Below are 20814 nucleotides of genomic sequence, written 5' to 3'. Positions count from 1 at the left end.
CAGCCGGAAGCTACAGTGAAGGAAAGAGGCAGATGGAAACCCAGCCACGCACAGCCCCTTCACTGCCTGGTGCCCACCTCCCTCCCCAGGGCCTCAGTCCAGAGCAGCTACTGGTCCTGACCAGCCCTCATCCTCCTACGCCAGCCCCCAGTATGGCCACTGCCTGTGCCCTGACAATGCCTGGCCTCTCTTTCCCAGGAATGTCATCCCCGGAGGTGTCGACTGACTTTGTGGAAGTGGGAAACCTTTAGGACAGGCCAGAGGACTACCTGGAGGAGGTGAAAAGTGAGCCATTGACTGATCCAAAGCATGACAAGCCCACGAAGACAGGGATGATCCAGGACATGACGCCCAGGTGATAGTTTCCAAAGTCCTACAAACACAGAACTCGCAATTAGGAAGTTACTTCCCATGAAGGAAATGAGGAAATCACTTGTGACTCATTATTTACTGGCATATAATCAAAGTCCTCAAGCAAGAGCTTTCAAATCTCTTTTAGCCCTAAGTCCAAAATCACAGTCCTATAGAGGGAGGTCACTAGCATGCATGAAAACTAGGTAAGAGCCAGTCATTTTACACAAGCTACTCGGCAGGCCCCTCAGTGTTGGGCTCTAACTGGGAACTCACTGGGAAGGCACCACCAGTATGGCTCCTCGGCCTCCTCCTTGTGAGGCCAATGGTAATACGAGAGCAGCCAGGCGCACTGTGATCCCACTAAAGAGACCTCTGAGCTCCTAAGCAGCAGGAGGACGTGTTCAAACCTGCTTACGAGGTAAGGGTCACAAATGAAGGCAGGATAAGACCTTGGAAGGGGGGCCAAGTCCAGGGGAATTTATCTTCCCTTCCAGATGCTGCTTGGGTCAGCAGAGAGGAAGAGGAGGAGGACGACATCATCACAGCAACTCTGAAGATGGAAAGCTAGACGAGCACAAAGTGACTACCCTCCCCAGGGCTCTCTATCCACAAAGGGTTAACTGCTCAACTGTCTCCAAGAACAGTGGAGGGCACTGGAGATCCAGAGGAAACCACTTTTACTACATTTACCAGACACCTCTGTTGCTAGGCCACTGATCTCCAAAGATAATGCTTCTTAAGAAAAGCCAATTTAATCCTGCGCCAGCTGCCCAATCCACCTGAGGACACTGTCCATCAGAACTGGGAAAAGGAACAAGGAACGTACCACGGCCACAGCTTCTGAACTCAGCATCTGCTCGGTGGACAAGGTGGTGAAGTAAGCCAGGTTTGTTAGGACGTACACTAAGGTGACCAGAGGAAGCGAAATGATGATGGCCAGGGGCAAATTTCTGAAAGAAGAACAGTCTGGTGAGCGGCGGGAGTTTGGCAGCCCCAAAGGGCATCTGCCTCTTGGCAGGTCAGCTACACCACAAGGAGGCCCTGAGGGCCTGGGAGGAGCTGGGAAGGGGCATCCCATCCGAGTCTCACCCCCCAGTTTGGCCCCCTTCCCAGCAGAGCTTGAGGAATACTGGGCATGCTTTCTGGCTCTGTTTAAGAGCTCCAGGGAGTCCTCTGGCTGTCTGCATTCTCCGTGGGGTGACAAAAAGGGAATCATCTATCAGATATGTATGTGATACCTTGGAGACCCCATTATCCACCCTGGTGGAAACCTACTCATGTGCATATCTGGACCCTGGTGAGGACAAACGACTCAAATAAAGAAAATGAGTTTTTTGTCAGCCCCGACAATGGGACCCAGGCCATGATTGGCCGAGAGGGTCCAGATCGATGGAATGATTGTCAATCACCCAACAAGTGCATCAAAATTTGGGCCAAAAAGCATAAAACTAACAAGAAGCCTGAAGTACACTACATTTCAATGGGACAGAAACGAATGAGGGGAAACATGGTAATTCCTCTGAACCTCAGTTTCCTCTTTTGCAAAATGGAGATGACTTGTACTACCTACACTTAGTTGCTAGAGTGTTTTGAAAATAAAATTGATATTCATCAATTAGTAAGCATAAACACTATGTTAGCCAGCTCTAGTGCATGATATTAATGTTGATGATTCTAAATGATCCACATGTGTACATCCTAAACCTCCAACAACAGACAAGAAGTGTTACTGAGAATAACCCTAAGGCTCCAAGAGGTTTGGATACTATCCCCTCACCATTAAAATCCAGTCCTATTACAGAATCCAACATGGTGTATACCAGGAGCTACAATGAAGAGCTGATTTGTGTTTCAATGACTGCCCAATACCTATTTTTGCTCTTACCCAGCATCGCAGCAAGTGCTTGATAAAATAATACAAGGCCTGCCTGGAGCAAATTCTACTGTCTTGATTCTAACCCTACCCCTCTCCCCCAATATATATAAAAATAAAAAGACTAACTCAACTTGGATTCTCATAGCCCTAGACCGAGTCTGCCCCTCTCCATTTAGAAATGAGGAAATGGGGGCTCCAAGGCCTTCAGTGACTGCCTAAGGCCTCACATGCAGTAAGGGGCAAAGCAGGGCCTGAAGCCAGGCCCTTGATGGGAAGCCCAGAAGACTTGTCCTCTGCACCTGGAGGTCGCGGTCCCATGAGGAAGCAGTGAAAGCAAGGACACTAAGCCCCTTCCAAACAACGTAAGCAATGTGCCTGTGAACATACCAATCTAAGGTACTCTAACTACAAAGACAGGTCAAACTACTGAACAGGACACTGGAGTGTGAAGCTATTTTCCTAATCCCTACCTACCCCGGCAGGGGCCCTCAACCTTGCCACCTCCCCAGCTCTCAGCCACGGGGCTCCCCCTGCTCACTCTCCCCTAATTCTGAATCTCATCTCCCACGTCTGGCCCCAAAACAGCCCATTACCAGATGGTGAGACAAAAACCTCAATCAGCCCTCCTCCCCTCAGGAACTTCACAGGGCTGGCCTTCTGGTGCAATGGGAATGCACAGAAAGACAGGGGGGCCTGAAAAGCTGCCCCATCGCACCCCAGCCCAGCCATCCTCCTCAAATCCCTCTGCTTCTGCTGATGAAGCCTTTCCTTGACCACTCAATCCAGCCCACAGATGACACGCCCTCTGGCCCAGGTCACGCACTGTGCGTCACTTCAGCTGGACGAGGAGCTCTTTGCAGGCAGGGCCCCCATTCCATCTTAAACGTCTCTGTCTACCCCCAGGGTGCAGAAAATCAGGCTGATAATGTTGGCTGACATTCCACCTTGCGAGTGGAGGTGCAAGATGACTGCCTGTGGGTCAGGGCCTTGGCTGAAATCCTGGACCTACTACCTGCTACCTCTGACCTTTTCCTCTATGAAATGAGAGGGCAGGTCTATAGGATCCCTAGCAGCAGCTACCTCCAAGGTAAGAGAACGAGAAAGGCGCCTAACTGAGAACCAATAACCTTCCACATCAATACACAGTACCGGTTGTGAGGCATCTCCACGGGCCTCGACACCAGCTGGCAGGGACCAAAGGAATCATCTCGGCCGCCTCTTACATAAGTCCTAACTGCCTTCTGCTCGGCTGGACAGTGGCTTGTGCTGGCACTCAGACCGCTCTCATGCTTACAGCTCCCTCCCTTCACACCACAAAGGTAAGGAAGACTGGCCGGTCTTGGAAACGGAGATGGCCGCCTGCCTCCCTTCTCCTTCAGCTTTTACTGCAGTTTCCTTTCTTCCAAGGGAAATCCTCGGTGCATCAGCGTTTGAGCAAACACACTTGAGGGCAAATGCTTCTCTATTTAAAAAATAATCTAATGACAGACCTCCTCATTTAGCTGCCCAGGGAGCTCCCGTCTCCTGCCTTCCAGACCAACCATCTCTCCAGCCTGGCCTGAAGCAGCCCTGAGCTCAGTCCAGCTGCAGCCTTATCAGAGCCCTGGCCAGCTCTCTGAGTCCATGCTCCCAATGGCATCTCCGCAGCTCTTCCAGTGGGTTGGCCTTACCTCTCCTGGCTGTGTGCACTTGTGATTCCAAACACCAAATGTTAACAGGGTGGGGCACAGCTCCTTCCAAGGAGAGCCAGAAGGTGAGGTCCCATCCTTGGGCCCTGTCTCCTCAGCCTCGCACCCAAGAGGAAGGCCAGTGGCGATCACAGGATCGCAAAGTGAGAGGTGTCTGGTCCAACCCCCTCATTTTATGGATGAAGAAGCTGAGGCCCAGAGATGGGTACTGACTTCAGAGGGCGCCACAGTGCACAGCACCAAGAGTCAGGAGGACCTGAGTTCAAAGCTAGGCGACCCTGGGTGAGTCCTTTAATCTGCCTGCCTCAGTTTACTTATCTGTCAAGTGGGAGGAATAGCAGCACCTACATCTCCAGGGTGGCTGTGAGGCTCACACACTTGTAAAGCATCTCGCAGACCTTAAGTTGCCATGTAAATGCCAGCTGTGACCAGCGAGTTCTTGGCATATGTGGTGACGCGAATCAAAGCTCTTTCTGCTAACCCGTGGCTAGATCTGTCCCGAACTCTCAGCACCCCAACCTCCAAGAAAAGGGCAACTGGTTTTTATGAGGGAAGCAGGACCGAAGTGTTACAGGCGTGGGGTTGTGGTAAGTCTTGTTTTATTTGACTGGAGACAGAACACTACCAAGTCCCATCACATACAGCATCAGCTCACACGCCTGAACACTGGGTTCATTTTCAGAAGAGCCCAGATTATTCTGCAGTTCATTAGCATCATAATCATAATGTCTCCATTCATCAAACGTACCTGTAAGGGTTTATCATCTCCTCTGTGACAAAATTCAAATAATTCCTGAAATTTAAAAGACAGAGTTTAAATATTTCCCCTCACCGGGGTCTTCAGAAAACTGACAATGAAATCAACAGAGATGGGAGAATAGGCCAGAAGTAGCTGCCAAAGAAGATCTCCCTCCCACCACCCCTGGGGCTCAGATCTGGTAAGAAAATGGGCTCCAGGGCCTCAAGGGCTGAGGATAAATCCTCTGGACATGACTCGGTTCCAATGGAGGGCCGTCCTGGCTCCAAGGGCTCCCAACATGACACAGAGCTTTCCAGACCCGAGGAATAGATACCTTGGGGTGGGTTCACAGTCCACAAGCTAAGCCTCACCTGCTTCAAAGTTAGGCAATGGCCACCCAGATCAGGAGAGACTCTTAGGGCAGGGTCCCAGGTTATTTCCCATCAAACAGAAACCTAAGTGCTCCAAGAACTCCTAAGGCTATAGTGAATGAGGTAGTAGGCAATGTCACCTCCTCGTAGGGTCCTAAGAAACCTTCTCCTAAGAGGTTCACCCTTCAACCTCTGAACCCACAAGAGCACGGGCCTGGACCTGTGATCCAGTGCTTGGCACGGCACCAGGCGCACAGTAGTGCCCAGCTGCTCTCCACCGCCTGACCAGAGTCCTCAAGGGTCAGTCACCTGGCAGACAGTCCTGGTGACATTCCAGTTAGCCACAAGAGTTCTCTATTCTCTTACTACTGAACTGAACTCTCAATTATCCAGCCTGCTGGAGGGAGAAGCAGCGACGGGGCGCCACAGTGCTCAGAGCACCAGGCCTGGAGTCAAACTCATCTTCCTGAGTTCAAATCCAGCCTCAGACACTTTACTGGCTGCGTGACCCTGAGCAAGTCACTTTACCTTCTTTGACTCAGTTGCTTCATCTGTAAAATGTGCTGGAGAAGGAAACGGCAAACCACTCCAGTATCCTTGCCAAGAAAATCTCAAATGAGGTCACAGAGAATCAAACATGACTACAACTTGAACTGGAGGGAGGGGGAAGTGTTTACACGTTCATATCTTTGGAATGTAGACTTTAATGTGGGCATGTCTGATGTAAAAGAGAGGGCACATCAGAAAAAAATGGAGTCCCTCCAGTCTCCTCAATCTATTCCTCTGTTCCTTGGTATCCAAGCCGGAGGCAGTATTACCATCCATGTGATACAGTTGCTTCACTGTCCCCCTAAACTGCCCTGTCTCTGTAAACTTTGATAGATTAATTAAGTAATGGTTCATAACTTTGGGATGGTATCAAAATATTTGAGTTGAAGAGGCTTCTTATTAGGTGGCAGAAATAAAGGAGAAATTATCGGTAAACAAGGATGCCCAGGGACTCCCATCACAATGATCTCTCAGTGACTGTGGAAGCAGCAAATGGAAAGTGAAGTGTGCAGGGGAACATGGCTGAGCTGCACAGCCCAGGACTGCCTACGAGGCCAGCCATGACCTACTCCATTTTGCTCTAATCAGTTTTTTTCCTGAATCGATGGATACTTGGAAGGTGTGTTTCCACAAGAGCCCCAGGCTCCCAGATCTGCTGCCATCCAGGCAAGCAGGTGTTCCTTGTTGACCAAGTATTCTTGCATCCTGTAGCCTCTTAAAAACCTATGTGTTCTCACTTCACTGCCCAACCTGATCCAGAATTCAGGTGACTATGGGCATGAGGGGCAGCTCAGAGATTGTCTGACTTGTGCCCCAGTATAACACCTGCTGTTCCTATCGGACAGAAGGAAAGGACATCAAAAAGTGGCCCAATGATCACAGAGTGATCACCTCCAAGGGTGGCCAAATGGTCACAGGACACGGTTAACTGAGCTACAACCTACATGAAGACACTCCAGCATCTTACCAGCCACCGTAGGCGAAGAGGCCGCTGTATAACGCCAACACTATGTTCCCAACATCTAAATTGGTGCCTTCGAATGATAACTGGGGGCTCAAATTGGAGACCTCTCCTGCAAAATGAAACAAAATGAAGGAAAGGGTACAAAGTTATCAGAACATCCTCCAAGGGCATGGTACCAAGCTCAAGGAGGTTTGTCAATTTAAGCTGGGACCAGCAAAGGTTAGAAATTCAGATGGGAATAGGTTGATCAGCTTACTCTTATTAACAGACATTTTTATCTATTTTGTTAAACATTTCCCTATTACATATAAAATAATTTTTAACATTCATTTTTAAAATTCTGAGTTCTAAATTCTCTCCCTCCCTCCTAAGAAGACAAGCAATAGACATCAAATATATATATGAAGTCATGTAAAATCCATCAGCCAGTCATTCGAAGCACAAGTCCCTGGCTACCGTATTACTACTGACGCACAACAGCACTGAAGGCTAGCTAGAGTAATACACATTCCTTCGACTCGCTTGTTTCAAGGTGGTTGTGCTATGAAAGCGCCACAGGACCCAGAGTGGGAGGGACAGAAGAGGTCACCCAAGCCCTAAGTCTCCATTTACAGATGAGGAGGGAAGTGAGCGCCAAGGTCACGCACGGAAGCCAGAGGCTGCTTTGCAAGCAGCAAAGCGAGGACTGGAATCCAGGTTCTCTAAGCCCAGAGCTCCTTCTCCTCTGGTTTCATCTCATTCTCATAAGAGCTCAGTGAATAATCCCATTCTACAAACAAGGAAATGGAGTCACTTTGACTTGCCAAAGGCAAAAGCCAGTAAGTGATATTTCCTCTGGATTCTTTTTCAATGTCATCTTTATTCCCAACAGGAAGGTCAGACGGGTCCCACATTTAAGAGGCACCTAAATGGTGCAGTGGGTAGAATGGTGAACCATAGAGTCAGGAGGATCTGAGTTCAAATCTAGCCCCAGACACTTTCTAGCTATGTGACCCCTGGGCAAGACATAACCGCTGTCTGCCTCAATTTTCTCATCAGTAAAATGGGTATAATAATAGCACATATCTCCCAGGATGGTTATGAGGATAAAATGATAAAGTATTTGTAAAGTACTCTGCAAAGCTTAAAGTGTTATCTAAATACTATTTAAGACATGGGCTATCAAATAGTATCCACTGAACTGGTATCCCTGTCGGAGGCTATAAGCTACTTCCTGCCTGCTGGTGACCACACATGCACAGAAATCATGGAAAGGTAGAGCTGGAAGGGTCCTGACAGAATATGGCTTTAGAGTAGGCCACTTCAAGGCCTGTGCTTTTAACCCTCTAGGTGTTCCCTCTACAAACAGGGAGGGCATTGGTTCTATGGCAGACAGTCTCTATGAGCTGCTATGGTCCTGAACATTGACTGACCACCTTGCAGCCCATCCTTCCAGTCTGGTTTTATTAGCATAACCTTCAAGAGGGAATGTGGGAAGACAGCATGGAATCCATGCTGCCCCTTCCCTCTCTGAGCCTCAGTGTCCTCAGCTATAAAATGGGAGATGTGGACTAGACCTCTCAGTCCCTGTTAGTTTTAATTCCTACAAGCCTTTGAGGACCCTCAGGATCACCTCCACCTTCTGAAAAGGCAGAGGAGGACTTCAAACCACGGGACTTACCATCAGCACACAGGACAGAGTGCACAGGTTCAGAGAACTTAGGCTCAAATCCCAACCCTGACATCTATTTGACCCTGAGCCTTGGTCTTCTCACCTACAAAATGCACAGGCTGAGTGGGCCTACAAGGTAGATTACAGCTGTACCTCTATGGACCCGGGATTTTATTTATTTCAATGTTGCTTTAAAACATACTTGCCTTAAAATACATAATTGCACCATAAGAGCCAATAAAATGTGATGAATACAGAAATCGGGGAAAGACATGAGTGAACTGATGCAAAATGAAGTATGAAGAACCAGGAAAACAAAATACACAATGACAACAATGCAAATGGAAAGCACACAAGCACACAACACGCTGAATGCCATGTAAATAATTACAAGCTAAATAAAGCTAGACTCTCAAGTGGAGACCTAATAAAACGCCCCCCCTCCTTTTTGCTGAGATGGGAGTTCATGGGGGGAAAACCCTGCACATACACATTAGTGCTAGCTGACTTTGCTGAACTTCCCCTGCACTTTTCTATCCTTTGTTTCCAGTTTGATGGCTCTCTGCAGAAGTGAGAGAGATATTTGGAGATAAAAACAAGGTAAAAAGATGTCAACAAAAACCATAAATTTAGCCGTGAAGTCCAAGTGCTTTCTTCTCTAGAATCACATCATTCATTTTAATAAAAGAGCTTTATCACTTCTTGTGATGGGATCCCCATGGTGATTCCCTGGTGCAGGAACCTGCAGATGAGCCCACGCTCAAAGTCCCACAGACACAGCGGCCAGAACACCGAGAGGCTGAGGGATTTGCCCAGTATCCCACAACCAATACACGGCAGAGGAGGACACAGACCCCCCCCCCCCAGACTTCTAAGCCACTGACATGGCATGTGTGGATACCTGTAGGCCGCGTGGTGACTTAGTTTTAAAATGAAATCTTATCTGTGTTTTATTATATTTTATTTGCTTTGTTCAACACTTCCCACTGGATTACAGCGGGAGTAGCACGTGGCAGTTCTGTGGGTTGCACATTTGCTCCTCTGGGCATTCTCCTATGCTGATTCTCATGTTATTTCTTGTGCCCCTCCCCACAACAGACCATCACACTGACATGCTTTACTTCATTCAGCCATCCCCTAACAAGGCAGGGTCAAGACATGCTTGGCTATATTACACACAGAATCACCACCAGGTCTTGCATATGGATGGTGCCCCAAGGACAGCGACCAACATGTCGAAGGTGAAGATCAGGTGTAGAAAAAAACCTTCTTTGCCTTTTGGCCACAGGGGCCTTCAGCATGCACCCCAGGCTTTGACTGTAACTGAAGCTGTTTCCTGTTGTAAAGCAAACCATGAGGGCCTCCAGTGCACTCTTCCTGCCACGATTCAGGACCCGCAGTCCACGGCCAGGAAACAACAGCTGTGCACAGTCAAGAGGATCTGGGGAGTGGATGCTTTAATTAGGAGACCACCTGTGGCCATTCTGGGGCTGGCGCCTCACAGGAGGAGGCAGTGGGCAGGGGACCCTCTGGCCAGTTAAGGGAGCCCACAAGCAGAAGGCTCGGGCTGAGCCATGCTGACCAGCTCAAAGCTAACGGCTGAGGACCTCTTGCTGCTCCCTGTCTTCTAGGGGCCACCTGACATGGCTGCAATGGACGGGGGCCAGAGAGAAGACCCAAAAGAATGCTGCAGAAACAAAGCTAGACCTGAGGCCCCCAAATGCCTGGCTGTTAAGAACAACAACCATAGCTATGTTTGCAAAGTGCTTTATAAATATAATTTCATCTCCACATCAACCCTCGGAGGTTGGTTCTACTATTATCCCCATTTTACAGATGAGGAAACTAAGGCAAATAGAAGTGAAGTGACTTGCCTATCACACAGCTAGTAAGTGTTGGGGGCACTATTTGAATTTGTATCAGGTCTTCCTGTTTCCAGGCCCAGAACTCTATCCACTGCAACACCCGGCTTCCATGGTTTCACCACGGACCTAGTGTTAACAACTAGGAGTGGGCCCCACAGTAGTCTGCTACTTGGGGCTCTCTCTGGGTGGTTCCTCAGGAATGAAGCTGCCCCCTTCCCCAAGTAAAAGGACACATTTATCTCTCATCCCTTCTTATAACAAAAGCAAACTACTCACCGGCCAGGGAATTCAACAACAAGTATTCTTCCTTTATTCGATCAACAAAAAATACACTAGAGAGAAGAGGGGTGCCATCGGCCACACTGCCTGCACAAAGCCCCTGCGCCTCAAGCGCTGTGGAGCTGTAGACAAATGACTTATTCTCAGTAGACAGAGGAGAAGAGAGGAGAGATCAGTCAAGAAGAGGGGCACAACTATAGCAGAATGAACAGTGCATTCTGAGTCACATGATCTGCCTTTTCTTGGGACCCAAAGAGAGAGCAGGAGTGGGCACAACAATAACATATAAGACGTGTTTAGATGAACACCTGCCCCATGTAACACCGAAGGTCCTGTGGGTGCTAAGGGTCTGTAAGATTCTGCGATTCATCCTACTTCCAGACTAGGTGGGCTTACCACACTGCTTAGACTGCTCTGAATCAGGGCATGGCTGCCGTGGAAGCCGGCTGGCGCATCGGCCCTCCAGGCCCCACTGAGGGGTGAGCAAGGGGGTCAGCCTGGATCCAAAGGTGAACACAAGGTTCAGCTTCCTGTTCACTGGAATTGTGTGTTCTTAAATTGGGAGTCACCATCCCCTCAGCATCTACAACAGAAAAAGCACTGGATCTGTAGTTACTCCCCAGCCTCATGACCACCGGCAGGGACAAATCCTCTGGGTCCCCTGGGGATGGGACTCTATGGCAGGTGGATCTTTTCCAGCTTTGACCTACGGTACTGAAAATCCTGGGGGCACGCTAGCTGTGTTCTGGAGGGATCCAGCAGGGATCATTGTTCTAGGGCTGGAAGGGGCCTCAAAAGGCCCTCTGGTCTAGGCTAGCACTCTCCTCACATAGGAGGGCAAAGGTTTCTTCAGGCCAGAGATTCCTGTTACTCAGGCACTGACCTAAGAGTAATAAGGAAGAGGCACTGATTCTGGTTGTGCTCCAGAGAACCAGGAATAAGGAAAAACAGCTTCTGACAATCTGAGTTATCCTAAAAAAAAACCTCCCACCCACCCACCCCCTTCTCTGTAAAGGTGAAAGGCTCTGGGCATTTGACTTTTCCCCAGGTGTTGGTGAACTTTACTGTACAGATTTTTCTTCCTCTTTTTCATTCTTTCTTATAAGGGATAGAGCTTTAGGAGGGGCAGGAGAGGGAGGTACTGGGAAAAAGAGATGATGCAAAAACTAAAGACGTGAATAATCTTTTTTCTTAATCAGAGCTAGCCTGGGGTAGTGGGTTCCTCCCCTCACTGGAGGTCTCCACACAAAGTCTGGACCGGATAACTCCCTGGTTGTGCTGGAAGTGCGGATCTGTCTATGGTCACAGACTGCACTAGATGGCCACAGAGATCCTTTTCAATCTGAAATTCCAGGATTATGGGGACAGTTTTAAAATAAAGAAAAGGGCTACAAAATTACTTATTTACAATACACTATTTTCATCTCTCCTAACACGAAGCCCGAGCAGGCATCCAAGACAAGCACAGGATTTCCTACAGGTAAATGGGCACACAAATTCCATAGGCTCCAAAGCGGTGGGAAGGGAAGCGAGCACCTTTAGAGCAGACTACCAAAGTGCCTGAGGTGTTGTCCACTACTCCACTTGATTTGTTTTTCTTAGAGGCTCGGAAGTTATTTGGTCTAAAGTCTTTTGATCTACAGCCTGAAATCCAGGCCAAGGGGGAGGGAAGAGAGTGAAGAGGAGACAGACAGCTGCCATTGTTCATCTACCGGATGAGACAAGCGACCTCCTTTGAAGAAGAGGAAGAGCAGACTCCGTCGGGCCCACCTACGTCCGACTGCCAGCCCCCACATGATCTACCTCAGCGACGCAGGGCTTCTCAAACCACGGCAGGCGGCAAGGTCACACAGCAATCAGCAGAACTGGGCTGTGACCAGTAGAGGAAAGGAGGCTCAGATGCCCCCCGAGGAGTGTTCCTTCCCTACCCTTTGAATTCCCCAAGAAAAGGCAGCACGCTTCCCCATGTGCCCATCCCATATGGCTCCTGCAGCAGCTAGCAGCCTTGACCCATCGCCATCACCCCAACAAGGCTATTCTTTTATTTGGGGTATTCCCTGCCCCTGCCTTGCTATAAAGTCCTTTTCCCATCTGTGAGCTCCTAGAGGCAGACACCTTGTCTTCATTGGTCCAGGGCAAGAAGGGCACACAGTGCAATGCCCCCAGTGGGGGGCTGGGAGTGACGAGGGGGCCCCCCAGGAGAGAGAGGGAGAGAGAGAGAGAGAGAGAGAGAGAGAGAGAGAGAGAGAGAGAGAGAGAGAGAGAGAGAGAGAGAGAGAATGCCTTGGGTCTGGGCATGGATGAGACTGGTTAGATTAGAGAGAGGCAGGCAGACAGCTGAGAAGTGGCTTCATTCTGGTCCAAGCACAGCCCCTGCCAGAGAAAAGTGGTCACTTTGCAGACCCCTGAATCTGGATGTGCTCACAGCCCTTCATCTCATAACCAGAGGCTCAGAAATGAAAGCATCCTCCCATGTGGCCTCAAGGAACAGCCAAAGTCTGGAAGGAAAGCTCCTTCAGGTTCTAGGTGTCCTCTTTAAGCAATGGAGAATTATGAATTGGAACCTCTGGTTTAAGAGAGGCTTCCTAAGGGGGCAGGGCAGTTAGCACAGCCTACTACCATATGCCACTGGGCCTCAGTCTCTTCATCTATAAAATGGGGGAGGGGGCTGGAGAAGATGTTCTCTGAAGTCTCTTTCAGCCCTAAAGCTCTAACCCTGATTCAACAGTCTCAATCTTAATGGGCAACAAACCATATGTTGCTCAAATGTATCAAAAATGCTTCCCACCCTTCCTCTTCAATTATTCTTTGGATACCCTCCTCCCCATTCCCCCCACCAATACTCGACATTAATGTAGGGGGGAAACAGAGAGAGGGAGAGGGAGAGGGAGAGAGGGAGAGGGTTACTGAACAAGCCCTGGTTCAGGAGCTTCAAGTTTTAGACAGGCAATTAAACGCTAACAAATATTTTAGGAAAGTGAGTCAGGGCCTCCTCTTTTTGGTGGTCTTACTTCCTAATGACAGTGATTGAATTTTTCTCCAGGAGTCGGGATATTTTCTTTAATTAACTAACTGGCGTCTACAACGTGCTTTAAGATCCTCCGATGACAGCTGACACTCAGAGTGCATGCAGGGACAGACACAACTACCAGCCTCTCCATCCTTTCAGCGCCAGTAGCACAGCCTGCCCACATGCTTGGGCTTTGGTTTGGGTTTTTCCCTTTCTCTTTTTTCTCCATGGGCAAGACGTTGTCAAGAACTCTATTCTTTGGGGGTCTCACTGATGACTCGGTCCAAAGCCCCATCCCTCCCAAGGCCATCCATCCCGGCTCCCTGTCTCTCCCTACTCCTCTCCCCTACCTCTCCCTCCACAGCCCTTTCTGGCTGTCTTGGCTACAGCAGACAGAACATGTCTGTCTGGGTGCTTGCCGCTGACAACGGGCAGAGCTTGGCTGGCTCTATGTGCTACAAAACTGACTCCTATTCCCTAAGCCCCTGGCAACTCCAGTCTCCCAAGGCCTGATACCCAGTAGGGGCTGGGGCTTGCTGGCCTCCTTCCCTAACTGCTGGGGTTGGGTGGGAGGAGGAGGTGCCAGTGCAGCAGCAAGAACTAGAACAAAGCTTCCCACTTGGACTGCAAAGGGGGGATTTTGCTGTAGTTATCTGACAAACACTGAAGTGCCAGTAAATGCTAATAAGCAAGGCACTTTGATCAGGACCAGAGGCAAAGACATAGGCCCTGTCCAAGAAGCTTACAGAGGCCTCGGCAAACAGTGGCTGGCCTACTAGAAATTGGCCCCCACCAAATCCTAAAGCAGCTTGCTATTTAAAGGGATTATAACATAAGGAACCCTTTCATAAAGTGAATGACTGTCCCCAAATCTGTGCAAGTCTGGATAAAAGCAAGTTAACAGAAAAGCTATCTCAGTTAGCTAAGGCCCACGACAGTCAGATGAGGGAACTGGACAAGAACAATCCGGCTAAAGGTGCTCTGCAGTCTGGGTATTCTCTTGAGGGCCCTGCCACATGCACCATCCAACAAACAGGACCCACTGTTGATGTCTGGTTAGAGGCTGGGAGGAGCGTGGGTCTCCAGAGCTAAGTTCAATCACTCCTTATTGATTATACCACGTGGAAACCAGCAGCCTACACCTAGGAGGAGAGCTGGCTTCTCCTTCTGGCTCTGCCACTAATCAGCACTGAGATGCTTCTCTGGGCTTTTGTATCTATAAAAAGGGAGTTAGAACTGCAATTCTAAATCAACAAGCACTTATTAAGTCTTCACTATATGCCAGGAGCAATGTTAGGTTTGGGAGACAGGACAAAAAATGAACAGCTGCTGCCCTTGAGAAGCTTGCCTTCTCTGAGACAGAAAAAAAATGGACATACAGTTAAGTGTGTGTATATGTGTGTGTGTGTGTGTGTGTGTGTGTGTGCGTGCACGCGCACATACATATAGACACAAAGTAGTTCTGGGAGGAAGGGCTCTAACAGCTAAGGGAAGAGGTCTTCATGTAGAAGAAAGCGCTCAATTTCCATCAAGTTCAGGGATTCTGTAAGGTAGAGATGAGGAGATGCCTTCCAAGCTAGGATAAAGGCATGGCAATAGAAAACAGCCAGAAGGCCAGTGCAGCAAGAGCAGAACTCAGGGAGGGTAAAGAGCTGTAGAGAAAGGTGAGGGCCGCTGCTGAGCAAGAGGGCTAGCTACCTCTGCAATGATGCCTTACAGAAAACTCTACAAATTTTCATAATGCTAAATTATAGGATTGGCTCCCCCTCCTAATGCCATGATTTCCCTAGCTCTGGCCCAGTTCCTCAGCATTTTTGTTTCTTAGGACTCAACACATACTGCGTGCCCAAGCAGACAACTGAAACAAGGTGTGGGAGGCATGGCAGGAGCTTCCCCCTACCTGTTTCCTTCCCTACAAAATGAGAGAGACAGGTAAAAGATTTCTCAAGTCCTTTCCAGTTTTAATGTTAGAATGGGAGCTCTCAGGACTCCTAACACAGGCTCTACCCTTGAGGGATTTAGAATAATAACCATCATTTATAGAGAGCTTTAAGGTTTGCAAAATGCTTTACAAATATCTCATTTTATCCTCAGAACAACCCTGGGAGGTAGGTGGTGTTATTATCCTCATTTAACAGCTGAGGAAACTGAGGCAAACAGAGGTTAAAGGACTTGCCCAGGGTCACACGGCTAGGAAAACCTGAGGTCAATCTGAAGTCCAAGCTTGGTGCTCTACCCACTGTACAACCCAGCTGTCTGACCAAAAGCTCTATTATCCTTTCTTTCTTCTACTTACCTTGTTTCTCTCATTAGATTGAAGTTGTCTTAAGGACTTTAATTTTTTTTTTGCATGGTACCCAGTCCAGGCAGCAGCATATACCGAGCATCCACTATTTATTTAGAAATATTTTGTCTACTATCTTATTCAGAAATAGTGGACATCTGTCTTTAGGAATAAGGAGGGTGAGGGGGGTCCAGAGGGCTTGAATTCACACCCATCCCTACTAAGGCCACCTGCTTTATCATCCTAGGGCTATGGCTTCCTTTGTAGTCTGTGGTGGGCTCCCTCCAGGCCAGTGAGCACCTTGGCTTACAAGTGGCAATGAGCAAGCTGGGCATTTTCCCTACTGCCAGATTATCTAAAAATAAACACATTAAGATAAGTGTGTGTGGGGGGGGTGTTTGCAGCCAGATTTGCCCCTCCTAAGTTGCCAGAGTTCTTTCTACCTACTTTACTAATTAAAAACTCTTGATGTGTGTTTGTTTGCTGCTCAGCTCACACCTACCTGACAATAATGTGTGTTTTGGTCTTTTCCCAAATGTGTAATTGGCACTAATGATTAAACAGAGGCTTTCCCAAAGTAGCCCAGCACCAAATCCAGAAGGCAGCTTGGGGTTTCCCTCTTGGCCCATTAGGGCCTTTCTCAGCAATGACTGAGGGACCACAGTTTTCCCCATTTGTAGTCACTTTTCTCAGGGTAAGTCTCTGAACGATGAAATCTTACAGGCTGAGAAAATCTTACAGCCCATCCTGAAGCTGCTCTGAGAAACCACTCACTCCATGCGGGACACCCCTAACAAAAAAGTCAGTCAAGTTTTCCCCTTCTGACTCCCCTTAGGGAGTCCCAAACCCTGCAGTTTCCATCAGGATGATTCTCCAAGCTCTAAAGGTTCTTCACTTCACCAGGGTTGGTGGGTGAAAAAACTAATGGAAGAATGAAACTGATACAAAAGGCTCCTTCCAATAGGGACCTTGGAGACCTAGAGAGCCCCTTCTTTTTACCTATGAGGAAGCTGAGAGGCACACTTCCTCACCCTGCTACAGCTGCAGCTTCCCAAGAGAAATGGAATTTCCTAATTTGGATGGCTCATCTAGGGCCCTGCACCCTCACGGATGAGGAGCTGGAGGCTGTAAGTCCATGAAGTGAATGGCTCTGTTGAACAGCTGCCTACAGCTGGGAGAAATCAGGCCGAGAAGACAAAAGACAATCTGTGCGACACCGTGAGGGCTCTCTCTCTGCCTGCTCTCCACAGGACTAAGGGGAGCACACAATGGCTCCACTTGTTCCACCCTCTAATTGTCAGTGGCTTTTTCTAACCTTCATTACAAACCCAAGACTTCTCCAGGATCAGCCTGAAATTAGAACAGTCTTGTTCACTTAATGCTTTAATTCAGGCAGCCCCTCCCCAGCAGCCTGAGCCCTCCGGTGTCGCTACTCCTTTGCTCCTGACGTTCTCTCTCGGTGCATCTGACAGCCACAGGGCACCAGTGGGCCGGAAAACGGGGGAGGCAACAGTCCAACTTTCCATCTTTTTGATCTAATCTGGGGGCTCCACACAAGTGAGGCATGTGATTTTCTGAAAAGTTATTATTCCAGATGCTATATTAACATAAAATATCGCAAATCAAAAAGGAACCAGTTAGAACGTGTCCAGCCCCCATCCCTAAAGCTGAATCACAAGTCTTCCCACCGTGGGTCTTTTTAATGTGTGCCTGAAACAAGAGGCCACGTGACCTTGCTGCCTGGGGTCAGATTCTCACTCTCCCAGAGTATTCAGGCCTTCTTTCAAAAAAGGGCAAGAAACAGTCCCACATACACTGCATAGTCTGCCAGACAATTGTTCTGCCAGCGAATCTCTGAAAGAAAGAACAGTATACAGCCCAGGCTTTTTTTCTCCATCTCTTCCCCACCAAAGAGGATTAGATGGTATGTATCATTCAAGTACCATAGCTATATTAACCCAGAGGGAGCAGATGCCTTGAACTGCAATGCTCCCGGCTCAAGTCTGCCATTGGCCTGGTCTGACCTTGATCCAAGACACCTCCAAGACGGCACACTGCTCCCAGGGTCAGTCAGACATGGTGAGCAGTTCCACGGGAGGATTCCAGGGCCAGGCAGCTTTAATTACAAACTTTGTTTGGCAGCTGGGAGTCAGATTCAGACTCATGCTCATTTCCCCACCCCCAGCCTTTATTTAAACGAGTCCTTTGGTTCACTGCCACTTAGTAGAGGGTTCGATGTGCTTTTCCCACCCCATCCTAAACCCCTACAGAGAATCCTTCAGCAGCAGTGCCACAGGAATAACTGGCATGACCTACTTCCGTTGACCATGAAATCGTTCTTAAGGCTCAGATCCTATACCCAAAGAAGCTTGCCTGGCCAACAGACACCAACCTTTCAGCTTCTCCCCACCAGTGTGGCTTCGGAATTCTCCTGACTCCTCTGACTCCATATCCCACTGCAGTACTCTAGAGACACAGATGCTAGGTTCTATTTAATGTAACTCTTCATCACACACTATCCTCTCTAACTAGTGACAGGACTGAGTCTCTCCTCCCCTGACAATGTTACCAGGGTAGAGACTTCAATAGAAAAGCTTGCCTCCGGAAAACTCACCGTCACCAAACACATGCCAGTCAAGAGTGGACAATAGGAGAGGAGCAGAGTGCAATTCCACAGAAAGCTCTGGCCTTGGTTTCGGGGCTCCTGAGGCCGAGTTTGTACTGAACATGGGCGAGTTCCTCTCTTGGAGCCTTGGAAGAAGCTGACTGGACCAAATGATACAAAGGCAAGCAATGCTCTGAGAAGCTTTGTGAAGGCAACCAGCAGTTTTGCTTTGAAGTCAAAGCCTGCCCTCCTTCCCAGCCTAAAAGCTACTGCTTGGTTTCTAGCCCTAGGGCCACCTGTAATTCACCATGCTACACTTAAAGTTATTTCTGTTCCACTAGAAATATTTGGGAAGAACCATCTGGCTTCTCCAAATGTCAGGGAAGAAGGCCTCTACAGCATCAACGTGAGTAGTCATGAAATGTTCCTGTTTCCTTGATACTGATAAGGTGTATGATGGCAGGCCATTTCATCTCTGGACTGCAGTTTACTCATCCGAAATGAAGATACCTTCCAACTCTAAATCCCAGAATCTTATAAGACTTAGTTAGGATACCATAACTCTTTTATTTCCCACTCTCTGGAACTTAGGGCTGGACTAGACATCTCCAAGTTCTTCTTCCTACTCTAACACTCCAAGATCGTTAACAATAAGTTGGGGATAGATATTACAGATAAAGGCCTTCTTTTATTGGGAAACTTCAAAGCTTTCTTAAAAATATCAAAACTGAGATGCAAGACCATAGCATCACTGGTTTAAAGCTGGAAGGAACCTTAGAGATGAAATGAAACACAGCTCCATCTCTCAGTGATGGAAGACTCACATTCGTGCAATTCTCACCAAACATCTCTAGGGGTCAGAGCCATGGGTATGAGTCTAGAAATTCATTCCCAAGGATGGAGAGAGCTGACATTGAGCTTCCTAATGGTGGGGACAAAACAGAGGATTTGGTTCATTAATGACAAATTTCTACTGTGTTTGGATCTCAAAGAGAACAGGCTTGAAAAGGAAGTCTTCACATCTTCAAGAAGCAACAATGTAGCCAGTAGAAATCTCTTAGTTCTGTTTATGGTCTATGTAAACACAAACTTGGGAGGCAGGGGCACTAACCCAGAAAGTGAGGGCAGAAGCAAGAAATGAGAAGACCAATACCATGAAAAGCTATTGAATTTCACTCACCCACGAAACAAAGTGTCATGGGAACTAACCACCCCTTCCACTTCCCCCGCAGTTCAAGGCAGCCAAATTATTGGAGAAGTATATTCAGCTTGGCACGTGTTTTCCTACAACAATGGTTATTAGCCAATGGTCAGGTTCAGTGGGCCCAGGAGCCATGATTGCTCCTCCTGTGATAGGCCCCTTTGTTCTAAAATCAAACCAGGACTGAACAACACACATACACAAAAACTACAACCAACCAAATTCTTCCCCCCCCTGCATGAAACAGAAGTCCTCACAGCATCTACTCTCATCCACATGCTCAGAAGGCAAAAGAGCTCCTGCACAAAAGCCCTCCCTCCAACCATCTCTTGTCCCTTAAGTCAGCTGTCCTACATATCAACCGCAGAAAGGCTGGCAAAAGGCCCGGCTGGGACACTGCCCCCAGACTACAGAAGAAGAGCATCCATGGGTACTCTTTACTGCAAAGACTCAGGGGTAAACTCTAGGAAAATATCAGCTAGGACCTACAGTTTATGAACAGGAGGCCATCCAACGTTCACAGAAAAAGTGAAAGAAAAGAACCACAGACAGTCATCCTCCACTAGCTTCAAATGGGGGTAAAAAGGGTGCCACAACATTCCACAATAGTCTTTAGTCATTACAAGGGAAATCAGAATGGCTGATGTTGTATTACTAAGTATAATAAATCAAACCTTCACAAAACTTAGTGAGAAGAAATTTGAAGGGATCACTTTATTTTGAAGCCGAGGAACTGGATCTGGAAGACTGCCAGAACCTGGCTGAGGTCACAGATCCTTCTGCTACCTACATGAAGACAGTCCCTTGGAATAAAATCCAGCCAAACAATGAAGTTGCTCCAGAATCTCCTGTCTCCCCAAATGGAATTCCCTGTTCCAGGCACACTAATCTATTCTTCATGCAAAAGAATCAAACAAAACGATGAAATAAAAGGCCTCTCGGATGGGGAAGGGAGTAGCTGTTTTGGGCTGTTCTATTTTGTAACTACATAACACAGAATTTCACAAACAGGTTAGTTTGTTCTAAAAAACAAAGCCAGGCTGAACGGCCAGTCCACTTGTCATCAGGGAGGACCCTGGTCAAAGAGAGGAGTGTCTGTCCCTAGGCCATGGTTCCACACTATCTAGTGTGATGCAACCTGTGGCTCCTTAGACATGGACGCTGGGGGGCCTGCTATGCCTCCCACTAAGACGCATTCAAATTACGCTTGGCTAAAGATGCCATAAGGAAGAAAGATGACCTGACATCAGTGTCCCCCAGGAAAACTCTTTGGTTTAGCCTGGACTGAGGATTCCTGGGATTCACAGACCTGTGCATAAGGGAAGAGAGAGGAGCTCTCCAGGACCAAGGTGCAGCAAGGCTTTTAAGGCTCTTTTCA

At 48.2% G+C, this 20814-nt stretch overlaps 1 protein-coding gene across 1 annotated transcript in view; it reads right to left on the bottom strand.

Moving 5' to 3' along the window:
- The window catches only part of SLC7A5 (solute carrier family 7 member 5), a 55029-nt gene that overhangs the window by 6668 nt on the left and 27547 nt on the right, over positions 1-20814 (bottom strand). The window contains exons 3-6 of the mRNA XM_020989202.2: positions 6545-6650; positions 4667-4711; positions 1181-1304; positions 270-373 (exon numbers count right to left, since the gene is read on the bottom strand). Of these exons, the coding sequence (XP_020844861.1) occupies positions 270-373; positions 1181-1304; positions 4667-4711; positions 6545-6650 (379 nt within the window). The remainder of the gene's footprint in view (positions 1-269; positions 374-1180; positions 1305-4666; positions 4712-6544; positions 6651-20814) is intronic.

Source organism: Phascolarctos cinereus, unplaced genomic scaffold, assembly GCF_003287225.1.
Source record: "Phascolarctos cinereus isolate Bilbo 61053 unplaced genomic scaffold, phaCin_HiC Scaffold_2;HRSCAF=192, whole genome shotgun sequence".
Classification (NCBI taxonomy): Eukaryota; Metazoa; Chordata; class Mammalia; order Diprotodontia; family Phascolarctidae; genus Phascolarctos; species Phascolarctos cinereus.
The sequence above is the reverse complement of the archived record's forward strand: the minus strand, read 5'-3'. Positions and strand labels throughout refer to the sequence as shown.